The 17,507-nt window shown below is 38.3% G+C and overlaps 1 protein-coding gene and 1 long non-coding RNA gene across 5 annotated transcripts; both read left to right on the top strand.

Annotated features, from left to right (window-relative positions):
- On the top strand, positions 1,037–12,911 carry LOC109837084. Of its 4 annotated transcripts, none has more exons than XR_002246179.1 (8): positions 1,037–1,104; positions 2,260–2,346; positions 8,335–8,447; positions 8,544–8,666; positions 9,831–9,953; positions 10,324–10,462; positions 10,540–10,621; positions 11,887–12,911. It is a non-coding gene; the product is annotated as an uncharacterized LOC109837084 (long non-coding RNA). The 4 variants fall into 4 exon arrangements; XR_002246181.1 differs by having other exon boundaries at positions 8,335–8,408; XR_002246178.1 differs by having other exon boundaries at positions 8,335–8,666.
- On the top strand, positions 12,977–15,784 carry LOC109838432. The gene is given in 7 exon segments (XM_020406879.1): positions 12,977–13,470; positions 13,580–13,900; positions 13,903–13,950; positions 13,953–14,155; positions 14,299–14,361; positions 14,363–14,449; positions 14,452–15,784. Coding segments are annotated over 7 exon segments (2,052 nt in total). The 5' UTR covers positions 12,977–13,235; the 3' UTR covers positions 15,547–15,784.

Consider the following 17,507-nt stretch of genomic DNA (forward strand, 5'->3'; position numbering starts at 1 on the left):
GTGTAAAATTTGGTGTAATGGGTTGGAGATGAAATAGTGATTTGATGTAAAAACTATACCAACTTAGTGTAAAAACTACACCATTTTGGGTTTTTGGGTTGGAGATGCTCTTAAACATACATTATATGCTACAATAAATTTTTTGAGCTTTATCAACTATTCAAAATAAAGCAAAATTTTTAAACCTTGAAAACATTGTTCATATCTTTTTTCTTTTTCCTTTCTTTGTTTTTAAATTGTTGTATGATGTTTTAACATTTGTCGACATTTCACAAATACAAATCTTTTCTAACTCTATTATAGAAAATTGATACAATTTGATAATTGATATATTATTTTGTCAACAGTTTTGGAGATTCACTTTTTTCTTCGGTTCTGGTGAAAGTGGTAAATGTTACAAGTGATCAATGGAAGAGAATATGGTATTAAGTACTCGCCTTGGTCTCATTTACCGAGGTATATCTATAGTCAAATTGGTAATATGATTTTTATACGTAACTATTTATAAAATTTTTAGCACCAACTTCTTTATACTATTCTTATACCATATTCATGAATAAGAATGTGGCGACAGCAGGGTCCGCTGAGTACGTGTTTCGTAGGTTGAGTTTTGCAATTCAGAAAGGATTAGCGGCGCAGCTTGTTGCCCGCTTGTCATCATCACTTGTGTAATATTTTTTTATTTATTTATTTTACAAAATAAAAATAAAGAAATAGAAAAATAGATTGAAGTGAAAAAAAAAAAGTGAACTTATAAATTGAGAAAGTACAAAAATGTCAAAATGACTTCAACGGTACACAAGATGACCATTGAGTTGGGAGTAGGAATTAATTTAATACTCTAGTAATTTATGTTTTAAATTAGATTTAATGCAAATGATCTTGCTAAGAACTAATAATATGATACTAAGTTTTTTAAAATCAATTTGAGAAAATCTAGTTCGAAAAATTAATACTAAAAAAGATTTCAAACATAAACCCTTAGTTCCGCCTTTTCATCTGTTTATTTATTGCGTCAAAGGATTTCAAACGGGGAAAAAAGGTGAAAGGAGAAAATTAAAATAAAAATTGGGAGAAAAGAATCGCATCGCGATCTTTTATAAGGTTAGTAATCTCCGCCACTTTCACTTTAAAAAAAAAATCAAATCTTATTTAACTTTCTACCGAGATCCTCGTATGATGTCGCAGAGGAAAGTGAAGTAAAAAAGATTGATTGCTTTCTCTGTCCTCCTATCTTTCTAGGGATTATATTTGAATAACTTTGTAAGTATTTGGTCCTTTGTTCGTCTTTTGCCCTTTACATCTGGAGCAAAATTATTAGACAGCAAAATCTAATGCAAATAAGAATTGGGTTCGTTATAATCTTATTCGTAAACCCAAGATGGTGCATTTTTTTACCAGGGGGCAAAAAGCATGGGGTCAGTGAGTGGATCATGATGGTAAAAATCTTAGGCCTTTTTGGATGCGGAGATTAGAAAAAACTAGGGTTATGTTTAAGTGGAGGCACTTATTATGCGAATTCCATTTTGCAAGCTCAAGATGAGATGAAGTAGAGTTGAGATGATCAAAGGTAGGAATGATGTTTGATAGCTCCAAGCATCTCGATTTTCCCGTTGATATAATTGGGGCTGAAAACATCTTTATTGGGATTTTTGGAGTTAATTTATATTCAAAATGATAAATTTAACTCCGTTGCTAGCGGGATATTGTGGAATAATGCAGCTGTGATGAGCCTCGGGTATTTTAGTCATAGTGGGTCAATAAAACTGAAAGTAAAATGTATGGAAGTATATGATTAATGATCGATTCCACAATATATGATCTATCGTTACATTGTATGTTATCCTACTAGAATTGTATCTAATATCCGTTCTAGTAGGAGGCCTTTATTTTATTTTACCTTTTGGAATCAAATTGAAATCTAACATTTTTTCAGTATCTCTAATATCTGTTCCTTTGATAGACCGATAACATATTTAGATAGTTGAAAGACACTGTGAAATGTGAATCGGGGGACTAAAAGCAATTCCAATTATCTGAGGGATTAATTTTAAAAATATGAAAGATCTAAGGGACCAATATCTTAAAACACCTTATAAAAGAATCTAAAACCCCCAAAAGATAGATTGAAAATGCCGAGGGGTATAGACACATTTTCCCCTTAAAATTTAATAACATGTCAATCAATTAATATCATTTTTATGTAGAAAGGAAAAATTTTGTATATTTATATTCTTTTATTAATGTCAAATATGCCAGGATATGTATCCAACACCTTCGGTACATGAGAAATTTGGCAATGTATCAAAAAGGGTGGGCTCCTTCGAAATATTTGTTCTTCCTCAAGTAAGACAAATTTTGTATCTTGCGTTGCAATATGTTTCTCTTCTTTGACCATGTTCTACTATTTCAGTGTGGCCTTCTATCATCTTTGCACAGGACTTTTATAGTATTTTGGCTAGAAGTTTGGTTCTAAGTCATAAATCGCTCATATCAGGTTTGAATATGGTAAATAACTTAATTGATTCTATCCTGGTATCTTCACAATTTTGTATTGTGCTCATTAGCCTACCCAATTTTATAGAAAAGGCTGAATTTTCTACTCAGTTATTGCTTTGATCTCTTGTCAACATGTTATTTTAACAAGCACTGCTCTTCTTGTGGACACGATATATGCCTGACACAAGTTAAGGGGGCATTATTTTTTCCAACCAGCTGGTTCTCTTGGTTGTATGTATAGAGGTTAGAGATGATCGAGGAAGTTGGGAGGAAGAAGGAACTAATAGGTGATGAAGTGGGGTATCAAAGAGAGTTAGAGGGTGTTTGTTTGCATGCAATTGAAAGATAAAAGTGAGAAAGTGAGTTTCTTTTAATATTTTAGGTGTTTGTTTGCATGTCAGTGGTTATGAAATTGAAATGCAAGAAAGTTGCCATATAGAGTTTAATGTATTTTAACTTCTCCTAAAAAATTGATGAAGTCACATGAAAGTGACAAAAATAGTAACCAATTTTAATTAAATGATTTTAACTACATTTACTAATTAATCATAATTTGCCATATCATCTTCACATTGGACTTTCAACGGTAATTTTGTTTTTCAAACAAACACTGTATTTCACTTGCATGCCGACGTGGTGTGATATTCATTTGTGGAAAAGTGACATTACCTTGTTCACTTGGCTTTAGCTCTTTTTTTGTCATTTCTTTTCTTTACGAATCCCCTCGAAGTAGGAAGAAGAATGGCAATGAGAAGTTTCTTCAATAAATAAAGAAATAGTAGTATATTAAGTGCAGGTGCTGGTGAAAGAATAGCTTCTGGGGCTGGAGTCAAAGGAGCTTGAATAGACATCGACATCATAATAGAAACTATGCCTATCAGCAGCAAGTGCCCTTTGGTTTTTTCGAGTCTGTCAAACCATACACACCTTACTGCCCCCCTTTCTTTGGAGTAACTTACACATTTTCAATTCATTTTTGTACTGCTAAACACCCCTTAGTGGAACTTAATGTGTGCAGTTGTGGAGAAAATGGGGATTGTGTTAAAAGTGGGGTAGCATTTTGATTTTTCCAAATTTGCTCCTCTTATGAATTTTAAAGCACAATATTTCATGCGGACATTTCTTGACTTTTTTGAATCGAGACTCACAAAGGAGTAGAACCAGAATTTGTGACCAAAAGTATAGCTTTTTTTTAAATAATAATAATAATAGATAATTGATAGTAGATGAACATCATAATTAATTCTCAACATTTACAAATGACTGTGTTTGGTGTAATATTCTAATTCATCCAACTCCTTGTAAAGTGTGTTTTATTTTTTTAGTTTATCACCTATGGGATCTGGAAACATGTATACTCAGATCCTCTGTGAAAAGAAGCTCAAATGCATCCCATTATCATTCTGCAACTAGAAATTTAGATTTTTATTCAAGTAGAAGTAATCAAGAGTAGAAATAGCAAAATGTTGTATACACGAAGCATGTGATTGCAGCAATACTGAATCCATTCAACTAATAAATATAATGTGCAAAAAATGAACTACTGAGTACAGACACAGCAAATACTATATGATGGATCATAATGATAAGCCACAAGTAGTTTAAACAGACATTTCATTCATGTAATTATTAATTATACAAAATTGAGTTTGCTTAATTAATGCACAGGCAGATCAGGCTGTTAACTTAATTATGATCTGAATGTTTCTTGCTTACACTATGTGATGAGGTAACTACAAATAATGCTTGGGCAAGGGTCTTAATTTGGGATATGAATCAGGGACCCAAAATATGGGACCAATAAAGGGGACAAGTGAGGTGTCCCCCTCCTATTGGATAATGAGTTAGCCATCATTAATGATGACCAACTCATTATCCAATAGGAGGGGGACACCTCACTTGTCCCCCCCTATTGGTCCCATATTTTGGGTCCTTAAAGAATTTTTCATAATTAATTAAAGACTTTTTATGGTTTCAAAGCACTAGAAAGTTATTCTATGCCAGGTAAATAATGAGTGAGGCGTCCAAGTCAAATCATATGCCTGACTGCTGCAATGTGCTAGTGTGCTCAAGAGACATTGGAAATGAAACAACTCATCCAAGCACAAGATGAATTTGAGCAGCACAAATTTGATATACGAAGGGTGTCTTTTTTGAACAAACTGCATATCAGATAGTTTTATTGAATAAAAATATAGTCCCAGAATCCATTCAGCTCATAATTCTAGAGAAAACCATCTTTGGAGCAATTTATGCTGTGATTCTGATGTTCGTTTCCCTAAGGTCAATAGAAATAACTTATTCAACATGTCCAGTTGTTTGCATGTTGAACCAGTGTTGATGTAGCAATTCTCGAAAGGAATCGAATCCTGGTGATGGAAGTAACAATAAATTGTTAGAACTTATTTAGGCTTTCAATTTTTGCAATGGTGTCTTTTCCAAGCTTTTTCTCGAGAAAAAGATTAAGAGTGTTCAGCATGGTGTATATCCTGTGTAACCAAGTAAGATTCTACATAATAAGTTCATTGGCAATTTCCTTGTCAAAGAAATAATAGGTATTGATGAAGTGCCGCTACTAGAGTACTAGTAACTCCAATGGCATGCCAAAGTAAACAAAGGGTTCGTCCTATCCTTTAGATCATTAGATGAATTTTTTATTTCATTTAATGTATTGACATGTTAGTTTTAGATATCCTTTTGGTAGTGATGTATAACTATCTCATAATCAATCACAATACTTCCCCCAAAACCATCCTCCTTGCATTTCACTTTCATCTTTGCAGTTAATCGTTGATGAACCCCTCCTTTTCTATTTTCGCTGCCTTCACCCTGGCTACACTTAGGTCTCGTTGGCTAATGGCAGCAGGTCAGTCGTGCTCAGAATTAGCAAGACTTGGTTGTCGCTAAAGAAAACAAGTCTTTCGCCAAACAAGGGTTGTCTATTGGTTCAAATTGCCTAAACGTGTATTTTTAAACTAACATACAAAATGTCTTATTTTAATGAAAGGAATCAACACTGCAGTTTTCATGTATTACTATATATATGCATGATGATTCTTTCATGCTTTTCTGATGGCATTGGTATTTTCTTCCTTAACTTAATGATGCCGACCATCCCTCAATGAGTCATCTTCTGTATTTAGGATTTAGACATACAGGTACAAGAAATGACACTATTTATGTACTTTACTGTCTTATATTGGGATTGTAATAGTTTTTGACGTCATTTTACCGGATAATATCTCATTTTGCTTAAATATTGTTTTTTACACGATTAATATAGGTTTTACTTTTGAACCTCTCCTTTATTTTCTAATCTGGTTACTTCTGAGCAACATTCCAAAATCGTAAGTAAACTGTAGAATCATTTCCCCCCCTATACCAGCAACATTTATTGCTAAACAAATGGGTGATGATGAACAAGCTGAGTATTTAAATTTTAACTCTTATGTCTTGAATTGCTATTGCAAATCTAGGTCCATAGGTCTAGTATAAAGCTAACCACAAATCTGATTCCTTAGAGCATGCACCAGCTAGTTTTTGTTTTAACTTTTTGTTTGATTCTTCTGACATTATTATCCTTAATTATTGCACATGTCTGGAAAAAGCAACTTAAACTATTTTCATGGACAGATTTTTTAGTTCACCAAATATGTTATGCTTTAGTTGCCTTGCCAGGCATCTAAAGCAATTATAATAAACACATAATTGCTTGTCATATTCACCGCAATTATGATCTTCCTGAATCAGTTGCTATAATTATTTGCATGCTTTTAACAATTTCTAGTGAAAACGATTCTTGTTTGTGATTTCAATTTGGAGAAAATGTAGCCATCTATCCTTCTCCAACCTCCAGAATAGTAATGTAATGTTCTTCACGATGTTTCCATTAGTTTATTCATCTCAAGACTGTTGTCCTCTGTTGCTAGAATCAACTTTGACTTTTAGACTTCAATTTCTCATTCTTCTTGCATGTGCAATTGACGTGAAAGAAGTACATTATCGTTTATGTATGGAGGATTGAGCATATTTAGAATCTTTATTCTGTTGTATGCTATTCTTTTAATTCTCAATTCATTGTTTGAGTTTTGAGTCCGAAATAGCAAAACCCATCATTGAGTAAGCAGAGGAAAGCAGGTTTATAAATTTTGAAAAATATAACAAGGCAGTAATGACCACATATTGATGAGTTTAGAATGACTAACATAATTGACTACATGATTAGTTATATAATTAAGACATTGAAATAGGTGCAAAATTTAGATGGATGGTAAAAAATGATTCACTATTTGAATGGCAATAATCATGTTGGGGAATAATAAACGACCATTAGATTATTAGTCCATAAGTTGCTGGTAGGTGTTGCGTTATGGTGATACAGATTTTTAAATCACTGCTTGTCAATCTTTGTAACCATCTTAAATTTGCTTCCACAAATTTATGACACTAATTGCTATGCCTAGACTTTCCATAAGGTAACAACCTTTTCTTATTCTGCTCATTTTATCTCGTTTCTATTTCACTTCGGACCCACTGGAAACCTGTTTCAATTGCAAGTTTCAGAATTTTGAATCGAGTCTAGATCTTTACTACCTTCCTTAAACACTGAATTTTATGTGTTTCTGGACTCCAGCCTTTTTGGTCATTTGACATTATGGTCCGGCCCCTTGGGTATCTGCTGTAATGGTGTTAGTTTTAGATCTATGTTATCAGGCAATCCATCTGGATGTAATTAGTCGTGTTGCTTCTGTTTCGATCTGTCTTAACCATAAATACCAATCATTAGATATATTCTCAGACCACCATTTCTCGGAAACAAGTTAGGCGCAAACACACCATCTCCACTCACAACCAAGAAGAATGGAAAGATCTTTGAATTTTTTTTTATGAATGCAGCTTCAATATGTTTTTTATCGACATGTTTGACATAGCACTTCTAGACTTCCATACAGACTGTATTGTGTGTGTAAATATGCACATATGTATATATACGCACAACACACGCATGTGTAGATGGATGGATTGACAGAAGGGGAGGCAGGATGGAGGAGGGAGGAGGGAGGGAGCAGGCCCACATGAGGGAGGGTGAGGGAGGAGGAGGAAGCCTGATTTCCTATGTTACAAAAAATGGGATGATATTATTTTCACTTATGTTGGATGATGTCATTCTATGGTACAAAAATTGGGATGATACTATTTTCACTTTTGTTGGAATTAGTAGGGTAGCAAATGGTTACCCCAGTTGCATGATGTTCTCATATATCCAAGGAAACATGCTTCCATATATCATGCGCAAATCACACTCATCTTTCGACTTGAGGTATATCTTCAAGAATTCTATCAAGATCACTTGTCAATTGGTCTTATGTATCTCTTTGGTTTTTGAGTTAGAACTTAGAAGGAAAAATGCGTCATTCTGCTGCTTCACTACATTACTGCATCGCTTCAAGAGGAGTGCCATTGGTGGCTACATTATCCATAATATGGGAACAAACAATCATATGATCGTGGGTTTACGACAAGTTGTGCCAAATATGTTGCATATGTCCTCTATACACACATCTCCATATATTTACGATTATACGTGAAATAATCCATGGTGTGGCAATCCTTGTTGAAAACTTGTCCTATCGTTTCAAGTATCAACTCTTGTGTGAAATATGCAGAGTTCAGTTTACTTCAACTGTTTTCATGGGATGAGCGCATTTGCCTTCCATAATCTAAAACTAACACTGATACCATATACCTTTTGATAATACTGATCGAAATTAATTTTGGGTTCCTTACTCTTTAAATCAACGACATAACGTAATGACAACAAGCTTGCTACTGCAGGAAAAAGGTTCTTCTTTTAGTTAGAACTCTGGGGCTAGATCCATGACTAGCGAGAGATTGCATGCTACCAACATGTCATCACCTAAAACTTTATGTGGACAGTATATTTTTCTGTATTCTTCATGACATTATCCTTACATGCTTTCTTTTTGTACGTTCTGTGTGTTTTACAGGACTTGACTGGTTTTAGTTTCACTTTTTTTTATCAGAGTGGAGTTGAAGTGTTTGATTGTTTTTCTCATCACCGCCATGAAACACAACTGTTATACTTCTTGGTTCAGATTTTGGCTATCTGGTCAAGAGCTTTGAAGGAAGTCACTTACAGAATTAAGGTAGAGACTGTGGTACTCATGTCACTTTAAAGCCTTAGTTTCATCATTTTTTACTTGCAGTTGTATCCTGATTGTATCTGGGCATTGGAAAAGATTTGGATTACTGCATAAACACTGTAGCCATCCCTCTCAATGATAAAAATGACAGATACTCCTTTTCTTCATTATTCTTTACTCCTTTATAGGCTTCATTGTTTAGATGATAAAATATTAGGCTGATGCCATCAATTGCTAATTGACCGTTATCTCAGTTTTTGCCTCGATCTCTGATGAAAGGCATAGTATAAATCATTATGTTAGATCACCCAAGGTTTTAAAATTTTACCTATATCCAAATAGTTGTGTCAATGGTGACAGCTACTATGTTTATTGGAAGTATCATTGTTGTTTTATTTAACATATATTTCCCATAAATTTCAAAGCAATTCTTCATTAGCTACTTTGACGTGTTTCCAACATAGCATTTATAATTCCATAGTTTGTTGACTGTAATATTATCCATGTTCATGTCATGTTTCATATCCTATTTCTGTGTCCTCTTGAGTCTTGACAACCGTGCTCGCAACATAAGCAACCTGATACATAGGTTGGATGCTTGAATCTGTTGAATAGCAAAGAGCTAGTCCGTTGCATGATGTTCTTATAATTCTAAAGCAACATGCTTACATATTTCATGCATAAAATGTCATCATAAAGGATATTGTCAAGATTCTATCAAGATTAATTACTGATAGGTCTTTATGCATGTCTTGATTTCTTCAATAAGAAGGATAAGTGTGTCATTCTGCTTTTGGGCCTCATTAGCGGCTAGACTATCGGTAATCTGGAACAAATACTCATGATTGTGGATATAGAATGAGTTTGTGTCAAATATTCTAATCTTCATTTATGATTTAATTTGAGAGAAAAAAAGAGGGGGGAAAACAATTGTGTTGTGATCCTTATTGAAAACTCCTCTGGCACATCTGCATGTTTCTCAAGTATCTACTACTCTTTTGAAATACACACAGTTCAATTTACTCCAACCGTTTTCATGGGGATTTGGTACATTGAGAGGAACCTGAAAAGATTTTCAGTGCATAATCAAGATTCCATATAACTTCTATTGCTGTAGGTTAAAATTAACCTTGGACTACTGGATACTTAAATCATGACATATTGCAGGGAAAGGTAATCTCTTCGTCCAGAACTGAGCCGGATCCATAACTGGAGGGAGATGCCTGCTAGGCTGCTACCAACATATATCATGCTCCTGAAATCTGATGTCGGCACTATAATATTTTTTCTGTGAGTTCTTTATCACATTTCTCCTAACATGTCTTCTCCTTTTGGTACTTGCAATACACTTTATAAGAAGAAATCCTATAGGGGATCTTCTATAGAAAATCATATAGGTAGATATTGAATAGCAAACAATTGGCTAGCCCAAATCTTGATGCACATGCCACTTTCTACGTGCATATTGCACCAACACAATTGCACTAATAGGAAGTCTAGCGGCACTGGTAGCTCATAGTGACATGTGCATTAAGATTCGTGTTAGGTCAGTTGTCTTCATCTCCTTTCTCCCATGTTTTCTATAGAGGCTCTCTATAGGATTTTTTTCCCCCCTGCGTTATAGGGCTTGATTATTCTAAGCTTCTCTCATTTTAATCAGACCAGAGAGTCCACAAATGAACCGTTGATTATCCTCTAAGCCACCACAATGAAACACATTTTCTTGGTTCAGATGTGTGACTGGCCAGCTGGTCAGGAGCTATCAGAAGCATGCACTTATAATTGAGGCAAAGGCTAACGTACTTCTGTCCCTTGAAATCCTTAGTTTGATCAAATTTTTATTTATTTATTATAATTGCGGTTGTATTCATTTCAGCCTGATTCTATCTGGGTATTGGAAAAAGATGTGGATGATATCAAAATACTGTAGTCACCCCTCTCTATGATAAAATTGACAGGTACTCCTTTATCTTTTTCATTGTTGTTTACTCCTTTATAGGCTTTGATTGTAGAGATGATAAAAATCTTTTTGTCTGCTGTCATCATTTGTTGATGGACTATTGAACCCAAAACTCAGTTTAAGCCTGGATCCCTGATGAAGGGTATAGTATGAATGATTGTGCTAGATTCCCACTGTTTTCCAAGCAAATCAAATTAGTTTTTTTCCCCCTTTTTCCTTTTAAAGATCATTTCATTTGAATCACATGTGGCTGTCCGGGTCTCACCTTTATGCCACTAGATGAGTCTTTTTGAGGTTGGGATTGGTTGCTCTCAGAGAGAGGGTGAGGGGGAGAATAGAGAGAGAAAGAGAGAGAAAAGTTGATATACACTTTTCTCAACCAACAGCAGCTTTAAGTTTGAGATGGAGAGAGAGAGAGAGAGAGAGAGAGAATATGGGCTTCTTTAATTTCTTTTGTAGGTAGTTGCTGTTCATATAGGGGACGTTCTTCTCTCTCATGCTCCCAATCTACACACCCAAACAAATGGCTACTTTCTTTCTTTTATCCTAGCCTTCCTCACTTTCCTTTCCCTATTTCCCCAAAATTGCTCTTTAGAGAAAGCAATTGAATCCAGCCCATGTCTCAAAAGGCTTTTTTAGAGGACCATCTCGCGCGCGTTAGTCGGATGAAAAAGAAGTTGTGCAACCCTTTGCTTGATGCGAAAGACATGGACCACGGGTTGATATTAAAACAAGAGACAAAGATATAAGATTAGGATTTGTTGCTAATGAAATGGGGAAAGTTAAAAAGGAGAGCATGTTGATTAAATTAAGAGGGCAGGTTAGTGAACGCTGCCTCCATATCTCTCTTAGTCAAAATGAAAAGATCTTCGGATTCTCCTTTCCCCCCCCCCTTTTAAACAAGTGAGTCACCAACATTCCTATACAAAAGCTAAGCTAAGCATAACCCCACATAGAACCACTACACCTAACGCTAATGGTGACCTAATAATCACGTTAAGATGGCTATTTTCACCTGCTTTTATCTGAGAGGGAAAGATACGCCGACGTATGCATACAATGCCAAAAATCATTAAAAAATTGGATATGGGAGGGGCTATCGTTTTATAGACTATGTATATATTCTTCATCATAGACTATGTATATATTCTAGAAAAAGCGACTCTGATTTCGCTTTTTTTTTCTTCTTCTCCTCCCTACGATTCTGCTTTTGTCTGCTTCGTATATGCACGTATTTAATCAATTTTTTCTGGTATCGTGTAGCAACTTGGTACGTATAAGGCATGAAAAGTCGGAGATACGTCTGGATACCGCCCGCTAAAACAGGTAGGATGTTGATGCATGACAAGGAATTGCTTGACCCTATATGTTAATGCTTCCCTTTATGATTATATTAATGGGAGGCAATCTCATACTAACTATTTGTTTAGTCCTTGACCAAACTGTCATGCATAGGCATCATTTGTTTATTATGAACAGTGAAGCCTAAAATAAGGATTGAAGGGTGCTTATCTGTGAACGTGCTATTGAGATTTAGGATTAATGAAGGTGTGGCAACAGATTTAGTATTGAACGTCACAGTTATTAATATGTGGCAAGGAAGATCATGGAGTTAAGTTGTCTTGGCATCTTATAGTCTTAACTCTACAGCTACATAGCTGGTATATAAATTCTATCAGAACATCCCGCATATTAATATTAATACCATTATGTTGTTGTCTGATGGACGACGGCTAGTTTGCGAGTCGACGGGGATGATGGCACATCCTAATGTAAGAGAAAATAAATGTATGTAGGGAGAAAAGGATCTCTGCCCTTCATCTCATTTTAGCCAAGTTTAGGCGGTCTAGGTAAGAACCTAGGCGAAACCAAAAGAGCAAGTGATGTGCGACTCATGAAACCCCGTTGGTGAGCCCACATGCACTCTTGAGGGCTGTGGTCCTTACTTTGTTGGGCTAATCACTCACAAATGGGCTTATTGCCCGAGCCCAAACTACAGCGAAACTAAAGCTATACATCTATCTACCCACAAATCATAAGTCTACACCTAAAATCCCCTAAATGGGAGATTGATTGATTGTTTGCGAGAAAATACGAGCAAGTCTAAATTATTAGTGTGGTCTCATACCTACTACACTATTCTCTCTCTCTAACCCCTAAATTTGCTGACACCAAGGGTACACATATTACTATTAGGACAATTACCTTTTCCTAAAAGCACCATATTTCTGTGTATATTTGTACGATGCGCACAGATTTGAGAAATAATTATACTACACATGTGCTCCCAATTGCAGTCAACCCTGTCCCAAGACCAGAAAAGATTGCCCCCCTCACCCCCGCCCCTCGAAATTCCTATATTACCCCTCATCGGCGAGCAGAAAGGGTAAGAGAAAATAAAGATTATTTTAGCCCAGCCCCCACATCCAAATTTCCGCAGCAACCAAATTTCCCACAACAAAAGCTCATGCTCAAAGCCTCAAGCTCAAGAAGAGAGAGAGTAAAGTGCACAAAAACAAACACGAAATAAAATAAAGGCTCTTTTTATTTGCCCTAGTCGATGTCAGTCGAGGGCATGGAACCGAGCTCATGATCGAGGACTGCGGCTTTCCATGGCGACTGCGAACGAATCAGTTACAACGGCGACGTCGATGGACGTCGTGGCTTTGGTCCCTTCAACGGCCGAAGACGTAACGGTGAGAGCCGTTCAGAAGAGATATGAGAGCCTGCTAACCGTCAGAAACAAGGCCGTGAGAGGGAAAGGCGCTTGGTATTGGGCCCATTTAGAGCCCATCCTCCTCCACTCTGAAACCGGCCTCCCGAAGGCGTCAAGCTCCGCTCTTCCCTAATGCTACGCCGTCTTCTCCGCGTCAATCCTCGCGAACCGCTTCCAGAGCGATCTCAAGCCGCGGCACTGCCGCTAATATTCACCTCTCCGTTTCTGCCTCCGCCTCAGCCCAGGCCCAAAATCCCAGGCTGCCCAAACTCCGCCCAGGCCATCTCCTCCATCGCCCTCACTTCAACAGCAGCGGAACGTCGCTCCTCCTCCTCCAGCAGATCCACCCGTTGGCGCTCGTGGACCCGCACAGCCACCGTGTGACGTCGTGCTACTCTCCTTCCTCCACCCGCCGTCGCTGCCTACCCGGCGCCTCCGCCACCGCCGCATTTCGTGCTGTCCGGCGCGGAAAGAGGACCTCGGCGCGCTCGCTGCTGTTCGAGGACAGCGTGAAGAAGCTGAAGAGCCCGAAGCGTCGTCCGGTCCGCCTATCGAGATCGCAGCGCGATCCGCCGTCGCCCTACTCTCGGATTGGTTCTACGAATCGTGCGGTCCGTTCCTTCTCCTCCGTCCGATCACCCGAAATTCCGGGCCTTCCTTCATTCAAGTTGGGCTACCGCCGGTCTCCCGCCGCGAGCTCGCCGAGCGAGGCTGGACGCTCGTATGACGAGGCCGCGTCAGACGCCGAGGCCGATACGAGACGCTCTCTTCTTTCAAGTGGCCGCCGGTGGATTCAGGTCTCGGTCGCTCTTCCTCTGAGTCCAGTTTAGTTAGTATAACGGTGAACCTCCCAATGGACTACAGTCTTCCGACGGGCAGCATGTGCTCGTGCACCGGGAACGTGCCGTCGAAGTACGTCGAAAGGATGCTTTGGGATGCTGTGACTTAATCTCCAGCAGGGACGCGCGCGAGCGCTCACCCGTGTGCTGGATGTCGGCGCTGACAAATTCAAGTCCAAAGCGCTTGAGGGATTTAGAGAACCAGAATCATTGGATGGTGAACCTCTCTTGTCAACTCCAAGGAGTTCGGAGCCTCGTTAGGCGACTCACCCGCGCCCCATCCCCCTCTTTAGTTCCGTCATCAGTGGTTGCTCCAAGATCGCCGATCTCTTCAACAATATAACACTCAGGTCCGCAACATTTTCCACAAGTATCAGATCAGAGGCTCGACCACTCTTTCTCTCCGCTCGTCGAAATGCAGCTGACATTGCCCTCGGCCTCCGCATTGCTCGAGGACGTTCATCGCCTCGGACTCGTCCGATGCAGTTGACGGTGCACGATGATTCGTTCAAGCTCGCCTGCCTCGATGACCCAAATGCGACGCAGTTGGGCGAAATGGTCCGTGGAATTTCCTTCTGGACCGATTTAGAGGCTGTTCGCTCGCTCATCAAAATGATCAATACCACGGTTAAAGAAATGGAGGCCGAGCGTCCTCTCGCAGGGCAATGCTTGCCTCTCTGGGACGAGCTCCGGTCCAAGGTAAAAGAATGGTGCTCGAAATTCAGCATTGACGACAATCCTATAAACAAAATTGTAGACGACCGATTCAGTAAGAATTATCATCCGGCTTGGTCTGCAGCGTTCATATTAGATCCCGTCAATTTGATTAAGGACTCCAGCGGGAAATACCTCCCTCCGTTCAAATACTTAACCCCCGAGCAAGAGAAAGATGTCGATAAACTCATAACGAGGCTGGTGTCAAGGGAAGAAGCCCACATTGTTCTTATGGAGCTAATGAAGTGGAGGTCCGAAGGGCTTGACCCGTTATATGCACGTGCCGTTCAAGTGAAGCAGCGAGATTCTGTAACGGGCAAGATGAGGATCGCGAACCCTCAGAGTAGTCGATTAGTATGGGAGACTATACTGAACAAGGAGTTCAAGTCCCTTTCCATGGTTGCGGTGAGAATTATATTTCTGCACGCTACGGCGTGCGGGTTCAGGTGTAGCCCGATGTTGGTCCGGTGGTTCGGAAAGCACGGGCAGTGCAGGGCGGGTATGGACCGGGCACAGAAGATGGTTTTCGTGGCCGCGAATGCGAAGCTAGAGAGGAGGGATTTCTCCGATGAGGAGGAGAAGGACGCGGAGCTGTTTGCCAATGGGGAGGATGATGTGCTCAATGAAGGATTTCTTGATTCTTCTTCCGTGTAACATTTTTATTTTCATCATTTTTTTTGGGGGTTTTTAATTAAGTAGGGATTTGCTTAGAATTTTTCTTTAGGTCGCCGCTGCCTATCGTTGATGTTCGATTACTTACATTAGAAATGGTAGTGTTTTCTCTGTGAGGATAAATTTGAAGAAGAATGTAGGGGTTTGGGGCTTGTTTTTTTTCCCCCCTTTTCCTTTTTTTTTAATCGGAATTATTATATTTAGCTGTGGAATTGAAGCATATGATTCTTTAGAGTCATTTTCTCATCATTTTTTGTCACCAGCTTTTGGGTCCTGGTGTAACTAATGATTGGTACGTGCAGAATAACAATTGTTTTTGTTGGGTATCCTTCCTTCTTTTTTGTTTGTTGGAACTCTTGCATTTAAAATGGTTTCTTAATTCTATGTTTGAAACTGAAATAGACTCCTCGAGTTTTACTTATTTAATTTAATAATTTATTTATTTTGTGAGAAACATAACTCATGTGCCCTGTAGCTACCTGCTACTCATTCATTAATCTCATGTGTGGGGACTAAACCTACCTCAGATCTGCTAAAAGATCTCCCTACTTTAACTAAATTTCAAGAAAACGTTGCTCGTGCCCACACCATAAACGTTTTCCTTTTCCTCCCTTTCTTCACTTCACTTAACATGCTAATGATCGCTGCTGAATCGTATTGGCGAAGAGTGATGCACGAAGCTTTCTTAATCCCTGAGTAAACATCCCAAACGATCGTTGGAATCTTGGTTCTTGTTCCAAAGCAAATGTAAGGACGTCCATTTCCGGCAGGTCCACCTTTTTCCAAAGTTTTTCTCAGAAAATATTTTTCCTGTTTAGATTAGTAGGTAAAATAGGAATTCATGAATAAGAATGTGGCGACAGCAGGGTCCGCTGAGTATGTATTTCGTAGGTTGGGTTTTGCAATTCAGAAAGGATTAGCGGCGCAGCTTGTTGCCCGCTTGTCATTATCACATGTGTAATAGTTTTTTCCCCTTTTCTTATTTAAAAAAAAACGACTACAACAAAAAGAAAAAAAGAATGGCAAAAAAAAAAAAGTTCAGGTTTTCCATCCAATTCCGAGCATAAAGCTTGGACTTTGACACAAAATCATGATATTTAAAGACGTTTCCAAAATTTTGACTCAATCATATAGAAGATTGGACCGATTTTAAGAAATTGGGGTTTCTCGGGGGGACGTGTAAGACGCTTTCCACTTTATTTTTATGCTTTCCAAGCAAACCAAACAGCCTCTGAGGTGGATAAGTCTCACAAATACATTCTTCTGTATTCCTAAGAGAAATATCATCGGAAGTGTTTCCAGTTTGCCCTTGACGAGAAAATTCTTTTCAAGATGTTCACATAGCTTTCGTCACTCAAAATTTCTCCAAGAGCAAAGAAGTTACTTTCCTCTATCGATCTCTATTTGAATACTTTAAGGTTAATATTGACTTCTCATTCTCCAATGAAAAACTCTTCAATGGCGCACTAATCGCTTATCACCACGTAGCAATATCACCCATCACATAATAATGTAGGAAAACCTTAGGTACGCTTACGAAGACACACCCAATCTAATCTCCACACTGTTCCACGTGGAAGAATCGTCAGTAATAGAAACACAAAATTAAGAGGGGGGTCGCATAGTATCAAACAAGAGAGCTCAGCGTTTCACCAATTTGTCTCCTTGGGTTGGCTACCATTTACTTCATTCTCTTTGGAGCAAAACCCGCCTTCATTATCCCAGTACAAAGACAATGCCAGTTCCGTGAAATAAGGAATGGGCATTCGATTCTCAACAAGAGAAATAAAAATAAAAATAAAAATAAAAATAAAAATCATGGGCCTTGGTCTCACTAAGATTCCCTTCTAAGTTCAGCTCCACCAACTAAATTCATGGAACTGACTTTCGTGAATCAGGCAAGGCTTCAGTACCGATCGATTCAAGTTGTAAACGATCGCTAG

Source organism: Asparagus officinalis, chromosome 4, assembly GCF_001876935.1.
Source record: "Asparagus officinalis chromosome 4, Aspof.V1, whole genome shotgun sequence".
NCBI classification, from domain to species: Eukaryota; Viridiplantae; Streptophyta; class Magnoliopsida; order Asparagales; family Asparagaceae; genus Asparagus; species Asparagus officinalis.